Genomic DNA, 16,573 nt, shown 5'->3' with positions numbered 1-16,573 from the left:
CCTGATTTTTTATTATAATCACTCACTTCAGAACTCTGGGGATTTACAGCACCTCAAATAGTGATAAGCAACAAACGTGAGGCAGGGGTGGTGACTCCGCTGAGGGAAAGCCCCTACCAGCAGAAGGATGGCCACCCCTGGGTCAGTTATTGCTACCTATGGGAATGGTGAAATCTGAAAAGATCCCAGTGATTCCTAATGGTGATTGCCTCTTGAATCTATTTAAAATAAAAATGGAGGTTTTATTTAATTAGTCTGCAGGCTCTGTCTGCCCAATAGTTCTCATGGGTTATATTTTTGTTTCAGTGCAGAACTGACAGGAAAAAATCACCATCTGCTTTCGACAAACAAAATATCCTTTGGGTGTTTAGCAAACTAAAGAAAACTATATCTAATGTTTGGGTCTCTTTTTTAAGCAAAACCCTAAAACCACTATAGGAAATCACGACAGAATGGTATGCAATATCAAGTCATAACAACACTGATTATTAAATATTATCTGTTATTTATATACACATGGAGACATACCAAAATTAACCCATACTCAGGAAAGATCAACTAGTAAACAAAATTATAAATGTGCAGTTTAACTAAAAAGGGAACAACATTAAACCTTAAGGCAGCATTGGCTGAGTCTTTTCTGGTAAAGGAAGTATTACATATTTCAACAACTGGTGAATGATTTTTAAGAACAATTCGTTAAAATAAACACTACAGTAATGTTTTGAAAAAGAACTAGGGCTGATTTTAGGACTCTTGCAACAGGAACTTATGCTGGAATTTTAATTTGGGTTAGAAAGCACACGCAGGAACATAATCTTGCAGCAGTCTTTCCTCAAATACAATGTAAAGATTCCTGGAAATTAATGTTATTATTGATGAGCACTCTTTGGGCTCCTTTTTCACTAATCATTCAGAGTAGCTATCAGAAAATTCTGCTCATGTTTCAGTAACATGTGGTCAGGTTGCAGTTTACCTGGGTGCAATCAATAACCTATCATCTTTACACGTATGTCCTTAATGCTGAGTCCGCTTACCTGGCAGGCCGCCTCCATCATCATGTCTCACGCACTGGTGCGAACCTAAAATGATGACATCTATCGTGGCTGAAAAAAGTCCTACTTTGATAAACATATTCCAAAGTACTTTCATAAACACATCTGGGGATATGTTTTCTGTGCAGCGTGATTTGTTGGAGTTCCCTGGTGAAGCCTGAAAATTACCTGTGGTCGTTTTACAGATCTGGTGCTAGACGCTGACGGGACAACTGTATGACACAGAAGGACAGATTTTAAAAATTCCAAAAAAGGTTCAAATGAAAACAGCTTTCATGTGGTGCTGAGGAATAACACGTAGGCACTTCTGCTTTAGGAGGTTTTCATATTTTGATCACAGATCACTTTTCCCAAACCACTTCTTTTCCACTACTGGAAAATTCCCGCATGGTATCAACCACCTAGTTCACTGGAAACCTTGCTCTCCCCAACATCGTCCGGTGCATTCATCTTTTCTCGTAAAACTAAAATTGCCCCCGTTGATGCAGGAGTCAAGTTGCTCCCCGTGCTGCGAGCAGTGGGGGTGACCCCCACACCTCCATCAGCACTACTGAGCACAGCCCCACCAGCTTCTATGAGGCAAAGCTGCTTGCTCTGCAGAACCAAGCTATCCGTCAACAAAACAGAGAGAGGAGTGTCAAGTGCACTTTTCCTCCTGCAAATAGTTACCGTGTCTGCCTCTCTCCTTCCAGGTCCTTATTGTGAGTGTAATTCAACCAAGTATATATAGTCTTCATAACATTCTAAAGCTACTAGGCTACTGGGAGTTTTTTTTGTTTTTGTGTTTTTTGATGACTACTTAAAGTCTCCTTTTTTCTTCCTTTTTTCTTTTTTCTTTTCTTTTTTTTTTTTTTAAGAAAATCTGTGCTAAAAAGGCACTAGATAAAACGAACTTCCTCGCTCTTGTTTAGGTAACAATTATACATGGTGTTAGATTCTGTAACTTAACAAAGGTGACACACATTTGGATAAAATACCCTAATTATTCAGACTCATCTACTTTCAGTTAAAAAAAAAATCCAAAGTCAAAGAAATAGCAGGTGACCCTGACAGACCAGCCCGACCTTGAAGTCGCGGTCATTCCCTGCCACCCCAGAGGTCTGGCCTCGGTGGACTGAGGGAGCTCTTGCCCCTCGGGGTAAGCAGGGCAGTGGCCTGGACCCAGGGAAGACTCACTGACAGCAACTGTGGGAGCCAAGCCTCCTGGAGACCTGAGTAAACGAGACGAAGGTGAAGTTCTCACAGTTTTCCAGCTTGACCTTCTTGGCTAAGTTTGGGACAATCCCCCGAAGAGACCGCAGGCCCATCCTCTGCTCCTCGTACCACACGCTGCCCATGTCTGTGGCCTCCTTCCTGGCCGTAAGGTAGAAAGGGGACTTGGCCTCCATTTGGGTGGGAGGCCGGTGGATGTACATGTACTTGTAGAGGAGGCAGTAAGGGCACTGTTTGTGTCCCCTGGAGTGCTCGTGGTAGATCTTGCCGTGACACACTCTTGTGGGACCGCTCCGGCTCTCCCGCTTGACGCTGTCTGTCCGGGCAAAGTAGGGCTGGCTTTGTGGGTCTTTGAGCAGCTCGATGTCCCCGTACATCAGATCTGCATGTTCCTGCAGTGTCCGCATATTCAGGTACTGGCTGTTGTACTTGACCACAGTGGACAGGAGAGTGATAGGGCTGTCATCCCCTAGACACCCTGCCTGCCACATCTCCTCCTCATCGGATAGAGAGAAGTAGACGATATTGCGAGAGCGAGCACCTGACATCCCTGCCTTGCTCAGCACCCACAGCTTCTCCTTGAGCTTCTTGGTGGAAGAACTGAACGTGCTGCTGGTGATGGAAAAGCCCACGCCGGCATTCTTCAGGATGCGGTCCAGGCCCCGGCGAATGGCGTGCAGCGAGGTGGCCAGGAAGTCGGAGCCGTCACTCTTCTTAACGGTGACATAAAAATTCTCAAGCAGCTCGTTCAACTTCGCCGCAGGGATCTCAAATGAGACAAACACTGAGGTTACACATTTGAGGACACCCAAAGAGCCAGACCCCTTCCTTCTCCTCATCCTCCCAGGTGCTGTATTGTAGCCAGGACGTTTTGTGGCTTCTAGAGGGTTGATTCCTAGCCCTGCTACAGTGAAGGAACTTCAAATGGAAGATCTCGGTTCCATATTCGGAACCACAGCGTCTGAAGCAGCAAAATGGGACAATATAATCAAGACTTTCTCGAAGGATTATTGTAATGCTTAAATAAAGTAAGGGTCGTGACAGGGTTTGTAAATAGTGGCGAACACACATACACGTCCGAAGCCATAAACATACTAATTAGGATTACTGGCCTTTGTAACTTTCACTATTCTGTTCCTCTCCGGAAAGCCTTTCTTCTCTTTTCTAGCAAATCATTTCCTTCTCTCTCCTTCAGTAAAATTCAACCATTCTCTCTAAAGAATCTGTGAATGAAGTTTACAAACTCTGAATCCTCCCAGCATTAATTTCCTCGAAATCTGCACATACTGTTGGGTCCTGCAGGCACTAAACATGGCACCGTTAGGGAAAGACGACCGGTATGTCGGGGTTGCAGAGCAAGTTCATGACCTTAATTCTTCACCTGGAAGAAGCCCTGAAATATTACTGGCTTAATGACCCATAGGGTTACAATATCAATACTTTTTCAAAAAATATGAAAAGCTTAATGACTACACTGACAACTAGAGAGAGCTCCTCACTTGGATACGGTGGGAGAAGGAAGCCCGGGCATTAAGAGAACTTCATTTTCTTTTTAAAACTTTTTTTAAAAAAGATTTTATTTATTTTATTTGAGAGAGAGAGAGAGAGAAAGTAGGTGAACTCACACCGGGGTGGAGAGCGGAGGGGAGGGGCAGAGTGAGAAGCAGACTCCCCACTGAGCAGGGAGCCCAATGTGGAGCTCACTCCCAGGACTCTGGGATTATGACCTGAGCTGAAGGCAGACCCTTAACCGACTGAGCCACCCAGGCGCCCTGAAAGCTTTATTTTCAAGAGGTAGCCAGAAAGAGAAAACCAGACTGCTCATACTCCTTTCAGGGCAGGTACACATTCTAGGACAAAAGAAAGTCTCAACAGAAAATTTTTTAAAAGTAGAAACTGTACAGGTAACATTCATTCTCCTAACTGCCCTTGGGTCAAAGAGAAAATAAAAACTGACTTAGAGATTAAAAACAAACCAAACTGAAAACATTCCATATTAAAATACATGAGATTTGCTAAATACACTCTCATAACATCATAGTCCTGAATGACTTTTTCAGAAAGTTGTATTGAAAATTAGCAAACTGATTATTCAGCTCAAAAAGGTAGAGAAAGTAAATTAAAATAAAAAATAATAGAGTGAATTGATAAAAATAAAACATAATGAACTAGAAAATATATAAATTTGGATTAAGAAATGAAAACATATAATCTTTGAAAAGACCTATAAAGTTGATAAACTACCAGAAAGGCTGCCAAAAAGAGAGAAAGAGAAAGAAGAGGAAAGGAAATATATATTTAAACAATATCAGGAATGAGAAAGACAGTAATTATAGAAAATGAATCCATAATATGAAAGAACGTTATATACTTTATACATATTAATTTGAAAATCTCAGTGACCTAAACAATTTTTTGGCAAAATACAAATTACCAAAGTTGGTTCAATAAGAAGTAAAAGAGGGCACCCGGGTGGCTCAGTTGGTTAAGCATCTGCTTTCGGCTCAGGTCATGATCCCAGGGTCTTGGGATCTAGTCCTGCATTGGGCTCCCTGCTCAGTGGGGAGTCCGCTTCTCCCTCTGCCCCTCCCCCCGCTCATGCTTGTGCTCTCTTCGCTCTGTCTCTCAAAAATAAGTAAATAAAATCTTAAAAAAAATAAGAAGTAAAAGATCTGAAGAGCCCCCAAATAGAGTGAAATGACTGTCAGAGACATATATCACTCCTAAGGAGATGGCTTTATGGAGTCTATTTAGCTTTTGTACTTAAACAGTTTTGGAGCATAGGAAAGAGAAAGGGTCTTCATTTTTCTTGAATCCAAATCTAACAGATATATATATAAAAAAAGTATATGAATATAAAAATAAACAGGCAATTTTTATTTTGCACTGTGCCATGTTAATTAAGACAGGTGTACGTTATAACCTTGGAAAACGAGGACAAGGCTCTGATATACAGCTCTGATATCCAGAGTAGCAATTAACATGGTACCACACAAAACAAGGACTGCCTATATTATCAAACCAAATTCAGAACTGCAGGAAAGCAATCCTACATCAAGACAAGTAGGGATTGTTGTAGAGTATAACAATGATTCAATCTTAATAAATATGTTAATATAATTGACTTACATAGAGAAAGTAATACGCACTTGCTAATTACTGAAAAATTACTTGAAAGTTTGATATCCATTTCAAATTTTTTAAAATTCAAATTAAATTTAGATTGGAAGAAAAAAATCCTCCTAATATGATGAAGAGTATTTTATAGACAAGAACTATAAAAATTATACCTAAGATGGAAACATTAAAATGGTTTTTTTATAAAGTCAGGAATAAGATGAGCTTGCCAAGTATCAGACACAATAGGTGTGTAACACTATTCTGGAGGTTCTAGCAAACCAGGCAAGACAAGAAAAAAAATTATACACACACACGTATGTATATGTGTATATACTAAAGGAAAAAGATAAAATATAATTGTTTTCTGATCATCTGATTGTTGGTCTAGGAAACTCCACGACGTTCAGCTGAAAAGCCATCAGTAGGTTAGCTACATACAAAATATGAAACTCCCGTCCAAATAACCATGACTCTCAAACTCAGCTGGTTTCAGATTTTTATGTTGTCACCTGCAAATCCCTACTTGCCGGTGTTAACCTCTCTTTGTATTAGTTGGGATTCGTTCGGTCCCAAGAGCTAAGTCACATTTGAACAAACCCTAGGCCAAGAGGGATGTCAGATTTAGTGGACTCCAAGACCGTCGGGGTTCTGTCTCTCATCTCTGCCTCTCTGTGCAAAGCGGCTTTCTTTATATAGCTTAAAACATAACTCCCTAGCACTCCCTAAGATTTGCATCTTACAGCCTCTGGTACTGGCCATGTTCAATTCTCATCAACAGTAGAAAAAAATCTAAAGAAAGGATTCTGGTTGGCCCATTCCTGATCCAAACAACTGATCAAAAGGTAGGCCACTGTACTAACATGATGGCTTCTTCAGTAAGCATGGGGATTGTAGAAGTGGAAGGGTTCCTTACTAAGGGATGTTGAGCAGAAAATCTGATTACTGTAGTACTTAAAAACAAAACACAACACAACAACAAAAAAAACAACCTCTGAGGGACACCTGGGTGGCTCAGTCAGTTAAGCGGCTGTCTCTAGATTCGGCTCAGGTCATGATCTCGGGGTCCTGGGATTGAGCCCGGAGTTGGGCTCCTCACTCAGCAGGGAATCTGCTTGAGGATTCTCTCTCCTTTCCTTTCCCTCTCCCCTCCCCCAGGACTCTCTCTCTCTAAAATAAATAAATCTTTAAAACAACAACAACATCATCAACAACAACAACAACCTCTGATAGCTTCCTGTTGCCCTTAGGATAAATTTCAAACTGTTCACCTTGTAAGCAAGACTTTGCAATTTGCTTTCACCCCCTGGTACCATGTTTGCAAAGACAGCTACAGCTCCTCCCCTCCCCTCCCCTCCCTGTTCCCACACCCCTCTGCAATGTGATTTTGCTACTCCTCCCATCAAGAGGTGGGATCTATTTTCTCAGCCTTGGAATCTGGGCTGGCCATGGCTTATCTTGACCACAGAATGTGGCAGAAGTAACAGTGTGTGGATTTCAAACCAAGGCTTCAGAGAGGCTGCTTTTATCTGCTTTGGTCTTACAGGTTCTACCAGGTTCTGCTTTCATCATCTTAGTACATGGTGTTGCCAAGTGAGGAAGCCCAGTTAGAGCATGGGAACATGTGAAGCAGAGACAACATGTACCCACATGATGAATACCCCAAGTGAGACCAGTAGAAGTACCACCCAGATGAGAACAGCCCAGAGAATCATAAACAAATAAAATGAATGTTGCTTTAAGCCACTAAGTGTTTGGGTAGATTGTCCTGCAGCAATAGTTAACTGGTATACCCATTCTTTCTCGAGCCTAATCTGCTGTTCTCTTTGTACTTTATTTTCCAGCCTCATTGGACTCTGTACCATTCACAGGAATCACCAGTCCTCTTAGGCTTTTAAGTCTTTACGCGTGCTACTTCCTCTGACCAGATGCCTTTTTCCTAAACTTTCTCTATTTGGAAAATATCTGTTCATTATTTCAGATCTAGCTCAAATTCTGCTGTCTACAATAAAGGCTTTTCCAGCTTCCCTAAGCAATGTTCCTCCCCCACCTAGGATCCCACAACACCTAATTTAAATTTTTATTATGGCCCTCTCCATATTGCACAGCCTCTTATCTGTTTATATATGTCTGTCTCTCAACAGGGACTGAGAGCTACCATCTTATACATGACCGGGTAGGTCTTCAAAATGGCAGAAGGCCTGCAGGACATCGGTGATCCACAATGAACTGATACACGTGGGTTATGTCAATGAATTAACCTTGCAGTCAGGAGGAGAACCAAGCTGACTTAGGAGGCAGAATATTTTTCTTGATTTACATAGAATACCACAGGTTTCAAAGTAAAACTACAGCAAAAGCAATTCCTGGAGAAATGTCAAGTCACAAAATTTATGTTGTTTGCACACAAGAAACCATTCATTCTGGCCCATGTTGTTTGCCTCCTTAGTTTTCTCAGACGGAGTTTTGGTTGGTGGTTATTTGCCCAGGTTACCAAGGTCTTCAATTTGTTGATCTGTTATAAAGACATTGCACGAAACTATTTTTCTTCATTAACAGCTCTGTATGGATTTACCACGTCAAAATTCACCATGGATTATAAACTTGGTTTTCTTGATGTAAAAATGACCAAAAAGAAGTAAGAGCTTAGTCTTGGGGCGGATGACTTCAGAAAGAACAGAATAAGAAAAAGCTGACTTGTATGGCAAGTTCCAAAGTTCCGGGACTACACAGTTATCCTTGACACTTGAAAGAGTTTCTAAGACAAGTAAAATCAAGAGTTACTTTTGAGGAATGCCTCAAACCCCTCTGTGGATAATCTTATTGAGGGGGATGAAGAAAGTGGAGAAAAGCTTATGAAATGCAAGTACTCTTCTAGGAAAATAAAATGAATCTTGAAGTCACCTTTGCTGACAACAAAAAATGACTTCATTTTTGCAGTAAACCAACTTTTACTTTATTCAGAAAGAGAAGTGTGGAACTGCAAGATGCTCTGTTTCCCAGGCGTGAGTCTAAGTCAGTGAGGCAGCAACCTTGAGGGGGACGGGCCAGTGAGGGTCAGCTCACACTTGTGAAAATAACCTGGAGGAAAAATAGTATGTGGAACTCACACAGCAGGTAAGAGAGTGAGGCTGGCAGCGTACTCCCTGCTTGTATAGATGACATTTTGAAGTCTGATTTGGCCCCTTCCTTTCTCCCTTGAACGAACAACTAAATTTGAGACTCACCAGCTACCAAACCAGGATCAAGAGCTGTTACCCATCTGTCTGCTGCCAGCTATATCTATTTTTATTTTTTGTTTTTATTTTTTTGAAGTCAGCTCCACGCCCAGCGTGGGACTTGAACCCACGAGATCAAGAGTCGTGTGCTCTACCAACTGAGACAGCCAGGTGCCCCTTTATCTCTCTCAAAGGCACATCTAGATTAAAAATATCTTGCACTGAGACCAAGAAAATGAGATTAAAGAATATGGGCTTTGGGGGCGCCTGGGTGGCACAGCGGTTAAGCGCCTGCCTTCGGCTCAGGGCGTGATCCCGGCGTTCCGGGATCGAGTCCCACATCAGGCTCCTCCGCTATGAGCCTGCTTCTTCCTCTCCCACTCCCCTGCTTGTGTTCCCTCTCTCGCTGGCTGTCTCTATCTCTGTCAAAATGAATAAATAAAATCTTTAAAAAAAAAAAAAAAGAATATGGGCTTTGATGCCACAATTCCTTCTTTTTATTAAACATTGGCTAATTCTCTAAGACACTGGCCCCTTTCTTAAGAATTTATTGTTAGTACTGTTTAATTTGAGGCGGCCCATGTGAAGAGATTACAGAAGACTGAAATCTATCTTCTTTCTCACCCACTATTCCTCTAGCTAACACAGGGGAAACTAAGAAATACTAGTGCAGTGATAAGGCACATTCTACGGGACAGATGGGACATTTTCTCCACCTGGGATGCAGAACTAATCTAAACCTTGGAGAGTGTGGCAAAATTAGGTTCTTTTTGGGGATTCCTGCATGGGAACATAAAGGTTCCCAGTAACAGACAACTGCAATTTGAAAGACAAGATCCTTGCGCCTTGAAAAGGTTAAGGTTAGTTGGGATGAAGAAATGCTGATAGGGGTCTGTGAGAACAGGTGAATTTTAAAATTATTATTACTAAAGGTGAAATAGCTACATTTTTACTGATTTATTTGTTTTCTTTTAATTGTGGTAAAATATATATAATATTTACCATCTTAACCATCTGTAAAAATACAATTCAGTGGCTTTAAGTACATTCATAACATTGCACAAACCCCACCACTGTTCATTTCCAGAACTTTTTCATCATCCCAAACAGAAACTGTATTGATTCAACAATAGCTCCACATTTCCTCCTCCTCTGAGCCCCTGGTAATGTCTCATACCTTCCGTCATTATGACCCTCCCTATTCTAGATATCTTACATAAATGGAATAATATATATTTATTCTTTTATTTCTGACTTCCCTTAGTATAATGTTTTCTAGATTCATTCATGTAAACATCTATCAGTACTTCATTTCTCTTCATTGCCAAATAATATTCCATTGTATGGATACGCCACATTTTACCTATTCATCTGCTCATGGGCATTTGGGTTGTTTTGGTTATTGTGAATAAAGCTACAACACATATTTATGTATGACTTTTTGTACATGGTTTTAATTTTCTGGGTATATGCGTAGGAGTGGAATTGCTGGGTGAAAAAGTAACTCTATGTTTAACTTGTGGGGAACTGCCAGACTGTTTCCAAAGCAGCTCTTTCATTTTATAGTTCCAACAGAAGTGCATAAGTTCCAGTTTCTCTACATTCTCATCAATACTTATTACCTTTTTAAAAAATTATTATTGGAGTCTTCCTGTTGGATGTGAAGTGGAATCTCACGTCGCTTTGATTTGCAATTCCCTGAGGTCTAACGAAGTTGAGTGTCTTTTCATGTGCTCATTGGCCATTTGTTTATCTTCTTTATAAAAACTGTTTAATATCTTGCCTGCTAATTCTAAAATCTTTGTTAGATCTGGGCTGGTTTTGATTGATTCATTCTTTAAGGGATATGTTCTTGCTTCTTTGCATGTCTGATAATTTTTGTTTAGTTGTCAGACATTGTGAATTGTATTTCTTTGGTTCTGGATATTTTTATGTTCCTATAAATATTTTTAAGCTCTGTTCTGGGACACAGTTAAGTTACTTGAAAATCATTCAATCCTTCTGGGTCTTGCTTTTTTTTTTTTTTTTTTTTTTTTACTTAAAAGAATTGAGATGTAATTGACCTATAACACTACATTAGTTTCAGATGTACAACACAGTGCTTCAATATTTGTATGTACTGCAAAATGATTATTATCATAGTCTAGCTAACATGTATCATCACACATAGTTAAATTTTTTTCTTGTGATGAGAACTTTTAAGATCTACTCTCTTAGCAACTTTCAAATATACAATGCAGTATTATTAACTATATTCATCAAGCTGTACATCACATCGCCAGGACTTATTTATTTTATAACTGGAAGTTTGAACCTTTTGACCACCTTCACCCATTTTACTCTCCTCCCCCCTCCCCCCCAACAAACCTCTAGCAACCACTAATCTTTTCTCTTTTTCTATGAATTCGGTTTAGTTTTTTGTTGTTGCTGTTGTTTTGTTTTGATATTCCACATATAAGTTAGATCATATGGTATTTGTCTTTCTCTGACTTATTTTCCTTAGCATAATGCCCTCAAGGTCCATTCATGTTGTTGCAAATGGCAGGATTTCCTTCTTTTTTTATGGTTGAGTATATTGCATTGTGTATATATGCACCACATTTTCTTTATCCATTCATCCATCAGTGGACACTTAGGTTGCTTCCATGTCTTGGCTATTGTAAATAAGGGTGCAATGAACATGGGGGTGCATAAATCTTTTCAAGTGAGTGTTTTCATTTCTTTCAGACAAATACCCAGAAGTGGAATTGCTGGATCATATGGTAGATCTATTTTTAATTTTTTGAGGAACCTCTATTCTGTTTCCCACGGTGGCTGCACTAATTTACATTCCCACCAACAGTGCACCAGGTTCTCTTTCTTCCACATTCCTTACTAACACCTGTTATTTCTTGTCTTTTTGACACTAGCCATTCTGACAGGTGTGAGGTGGTATCTCATTGTAGTTTTGATTTGCATTTCCCCGATGATTAGTGATGTTAGCGCCTTTTCATGCACCTGGGTCTAGCTTTTAAGATTTATTGGGAGGGATTAGAGCAGAGCTTAGTCTAGAGCTAACTGTTCTCCACATCTGACGCAAGACCTTTCTCAGCACTTTCATTTATTACCTTTCTCTAAGGGATCAAGTCCTATGCTGTCTGTTCTGTCTGAAAACAGTTCCACATATTGTGCTCTGTTTTCTAGTTGTTATAGCAGAAGGGTAATTTTGGAACTTTTTCTCCCTATGGCCACAAATGGAAATTTTTCTTTATTTTCAAATCTGCTGGATTATTTTGATTACTATGTTGTTGTTTGCTCAATTTTATAATTCTTTTCATTTCTATAAATATTTCATACATATAAGTCTATAATGTACTATCTAAAGTCCCTGGTGTCTAAATCTATTGTTTGTTTTATCTATGCAACCTCATTCATGGTGATCTATTTCCTTGAGTGGCTGGTGATTTCGGGCTTTTTTGTTTCTGTTTTTGTTTCTGTTTTTTTAATGACATACTTAGTTGATTTTAATCTGCAAAAAACCTAATCCCCTACATTTTGGGTGTTTCTCTTCAAAGATCATTAGCGTATACTCTGTGAGGCGCCAGAACCTAGAACCCAGAACCTCTTTAGGCTCCTTTCAGGGTCCTCTCCCAAATCAAGGATTCTTCCATGCATCTGTCTCTTCCCTTCCTTAATAATGTTATCAATATAGGGGCACCTGGGTGGCTCAGTCGTTAAGCGTCTGCCTTCGGCTCAGGGCGTGATCCCGGCGTTATGGGATCGAGCCCCACATCAGGCTCCTCTAATGGGAGCCTGCTTCTTCCTCTCCCACTCCCCCTGCCTGTGTTCCCTCTCTCGCTGGCTGTCTCTCTCTGTCAAATAAATAAATAAAATCTTTTAAAAAAAAATATAATGTTATCAATATACACCCTCAGGGAGAACCCCGGCTTTCATATATGCTACTGCTCACTGCTCCAGTTTCCGGTTTGTGTGTGCGTGTGTGTGTGTGTGTGTGTGTGTGTGTGCACGCACTGTGGATGTTTCCCTTCCTTTCTGCAAGCAGAACAGAAAGGCCCCTCACAGTATTTAGAGCACCATGCTGTCAGAAGTAGAAATCTGGATTTCTTACTTCATCTATTGTTGGTGCCCTAAACACGTCACCCAAACTTGGACATGTCATCTGCCTTGGGCTTCAGTTATGATTATGACCTCTATGTGCAAGACCTTTACATCTATGCTTCCAGCTCTAACATTTCTCCCACGTTTGTTTGTTTATTTATATTTTTATTTTTTTTTAAGTAAGCTCTAGGGCTAATGTAGGGCTTGAACTCATGACCCCGAGATCAAGAACCGCATACTCTACTGAGCGAGCCCACCAAGTGCTCCTTTTTCTCCCATGTTTTGAATCCCCCATTCCCAACTGTGTATTGGACATGTCCATCTGGACATCTGTCTGCTTTAGACTCAGTATATCCAAATCAAAATATGCCTTTCTGGTCTGTCTCTACATGTACAAAAATATTTCCTTCCATTCACCAACCTCAAACATTTCAAATTGGAGGAGATTTTAAGAGCTCATTTTACGACTGGAGAATTGAGGACCAAGGATACTAAATAAGTTTCTGCTCATCACTTCCAATTAATTTTTCAAAATATCTTTTTCACTATATTCCTCCCTGTTAAAGAAACTTCAGTGGTTTCCCTTTCGCCTACCCTTTAGATCTTATAGTCAGAGCAGTCTCCCTATTTCGACAGTCCTTTCCCGGCTGTCACTGCAATAATCCTTCAGATAAAGTCTCTCTTTACAAACAAAAACAAAACAAAACTTCAACGGCTTCCCAATATTCACAAGATTTCAGTTTGGCTTTTAAGGTTTTACCCAAATCTGGTTTTATAGTCCGCTATCCCAGATCTGAAATCTCTGCGGCAGGCAAGTGAGTCTCTCCCTCCAAATCTTACTCTTCCTCATGTCACTTCTTCATTTTTGTCTTCATCCAATTCTATTGAAATTCTAACTCTCCTTCAAAACACTGCTTAAGTATCAGTTCCTTCACTAGTTACACCATACCGAAATTAATTTATCCATCTGAATTTTTTTGGCATTTCTGATCTGTACATTCGTAAGACACTTGTTAAATTCTGCTCTGTACTGTGTATATTTTTCTTAGGGGTTTCATGTTCTTTCAAAGTTTTCTCAAGCAAAAAGCAACTGTTCTGTGCTCCCCACAATGCTTAACACAATGCCCAGCATTTAGAAGCTGTTAAAGTGGCTGAGAGATGAAGTAAACTCAAGAGTTTCTTACCTTGGTGATGTCCGTGTGATCTTTGAGCCCGTTGGTCACACACCAATATCGCCAGACATTCAGGGCATATCGTGTGGCTTTGGTAGTGTTTGGGCTTACTGCACTGGTACACAGATCATTCAAGTCATCATTAATATTAAATACAGGAAATTTGTTGAGCTTAGTAGAATAGGCTAGAAACAAAAACAATAAAAGGCATTAAAATAATTTGCCATTCCCCTCTTTAGAGAATTACATCTTGGGATCATGTTATAAATAACAGAAATCTCCTAAGAGATAACACTTTAAAAAATGAAATGTCTATCAAGTGTACATATATTAGAATAAATAAAGTAGGGAACAGTATTTCTAGCATGGAATCAATGTGGTAACCTTGCGTTCGATCCCAGTGTTTTTGCTAGATATATCAACTGATGCACTGATGCAGGCATTCCGATAACAGAAGGGGAAAAAATGAATGCAGAAAAACAAAGAATGTCCTGTCTAAAATTTTCACTGGAAATAAAAGGTATTTATATGAACAATAACAACAACAAAAATAGAAGGAAATAAGGGAAGACAGGTTACACATCCTTTCTCTCAGTGTATGCAGAGCTGTTATTTCTTTGTAATGTAGTGCCATCCTAGACAGACTTGTAGTACGTGGTGTTGGCATATTTCTTTAATTCTTTTCACAAATGAACAAAGAGATATTTAAACCCTGACTCCCCAACCCATCAGCTAGCTTAGAATCAGAATGGAATGTAAAGTGAGAATAATATTATGGGAAAGAAGGGAGAACATGCTAGAGGGGCTCACATCATCTCAGAGAAGGAACAGATTTTAAATTGCAATTGCCAAACTAAGTCAGATGAAAACTGGTCTCCCCTCAAGCTGTCCACGTTAATTGCTGGATAGTTGGATATGGACTAGATAATCAAGTCCATAACCATTAGGCCTTTCTTTATACTCTGCGATCTACTAAAACCAAGCTTAAACTGTTTAAATTGCTGTCTTTGGATAGAAAAACAACAACAAAAAAACCCCAACAAAGTGTACCACCTTAAAATGAACACAATGCCAACCTTCTAGTTTATCTAATGGTTCTGATCCTCTCTGATGTTTCCTTGTTCAAACAAGGAACTGAGAAACAGCACAACAGAAAGTTGGTGCAATTACCAAGGTGACCTGCAAATTGGTTCCACTTTGCCTAACTCACCTCACCTTCCACCACCCCCACTGAGGAACTCCCAACCACCAGCTCTTGTTGTCCCCAGCATCCCCTTGTGCCCAAGACACCACACCAACCTCCCCCGCAACCCCCCACCCCATAGCCTGAGAAATCTCCCCATGGTCTTTGTACCAAATAGTGTCTTTTTTCCCATTTCCAATTCCAATTCCAAACTCACTTCTACAGCATCTTCCCCACACAAACTGAACTCCCTTATTCTCTCCAGTATGTGTTTCACATTTGCTTTATTATTCCTTAGAACTGTGATGTAATTGTGTCCAGAAGATCTCCAGTTGATTTTGTAGTTCTCCTTAAGACTGTGTCTTTACCCTTTAAGTCTGCTGTTGAACTGTTAAACACACAATCTGCTTTAATAAATGTGTATAGCAAAAGAGAAATAAATAATGTTAGAAAGGCTATCTGAAGTGATTGTGTCATGTGAGTATATTCCTCTCACCACCTTCATAAACTGAGATAACTCATATTGTTTCTGGGACTTGCTTGATGTTAATGAAAGAATTCTAGTATAAAATTTATTATCATTACATCTAGTGTTAATTGAATGCTTACTGTATGCCAAGAGTTATCCGTAATCGCTAAGCAACTGTGTTTTTATACTTATTTTACAGATAAGGAAACTGAGCCTCATACATTTAGTAACTTCATACATCACTCATCCAATATTTACCAAGGTGCCCTCTCTGTGCCAGGCACTGGGCTGTCCCAAGTCACGCAGTTAGCCAGTGCTAGAGCTAGGGTTTGGACTTGGGTCCCACTGGCTCTACGTTCTGGCCACCACAGCAAAGGAATCATGTACTACATGGATAAAGTTTCAGTATGGAATACAGTTTAGGTATTAGCCACTTACGAAAAGTATATCCTGGCCCCCAACATTTACTTGTATTAATCTTCAGGGAGGAGAACTAAGTCTGATTTATTTATACAACTACTGCAGTTTCACTATATTTGCTTATTTCTAAACAACCACAACAAAAGGTTTATTTGCAACACAGCCTAGTCCCCATCATTTCAGTACAGAATAGGAGTAGAAAAGAGTCACGCTGTAAGATAGGATGTTTAATTATTACATGAAACAATTACATGGCCATAAAGAATTTCATTTTTATCATAGGACAGACTGTACGCTGAAAATGGAAAACAAAATCCTAGTACCTGGAGAAACAGGTAAAGAATGCTTGTATGCTTGCATAGTGGGAAAGAAATTGTGTGAAAATGATTAAAGGACACATATGGTTCTATCATAATTATAAAGAGTAAATAAATTTACTTAATACATTGCTTTTTAAAAAATTCTGAGTAGAAGTTGTAAAGCTATGGTGCCCGGGAAATTTTCAGGAGGCTGTATTGACGGAGAAACAAAAGTAAGGACCTCCAACTGAATACAGGAGAAAGAGGGGACTACGAAAGAAAAATCTGCATTTCTCCTCCATTACAGAACAGGCAAACTCCAAGCGCAAA

At 39.8% G+C, this 16,573-nt stretch overlaps 1 protein-coding gene across 1 annotated transcript in view; it reads right to left on the bottom strand.

The window, feature by feature from the left end:
- Positions 1-559: 559 nt before the first annotated feature.
- The window catches only part of KIAA1958 (KIAA1958 ortholog), a 152,110-nt gene continuing 136,096 nt past the window's right edge, over positions 560-16,573 (bottom strand). The window contains exons 4-5 of the mRNA XM_040631734.1: positions 13,885-14,057; positions 560-3,034 (exon numbers count right to left, since the gene is read on the bottom strand). Of these exons, the coding sequence (XP_040487668.1) occupies positions 2,228-3,034; positions 13,885-14,057 (980 nt within the window). The 3' untranslated portion in view covers positions 560-2,227. The remainder of the gene's footprint in view (positions 3,035-13,884; positions 14,058-16,573) is intronic.

Source organism: Ursus maritimus, unplaced genomic scaffold (genome assembly GCF_017311325.1).
Source record: "Ursus maritimus isolate PB19 unplaced genomic scaffold, ASM1731132v1 scaffold_17, whole genome shotgun sequence".
Taxonomy (NCBI): Eukaryota; Metazoa; Chordata; class Mammalia; order Carnivora; family Ursidae; genus Ursus; species Ursus maritimus.
This window is presented reverse-complemented; position numbering and strand designations above follow the sequence as displayed.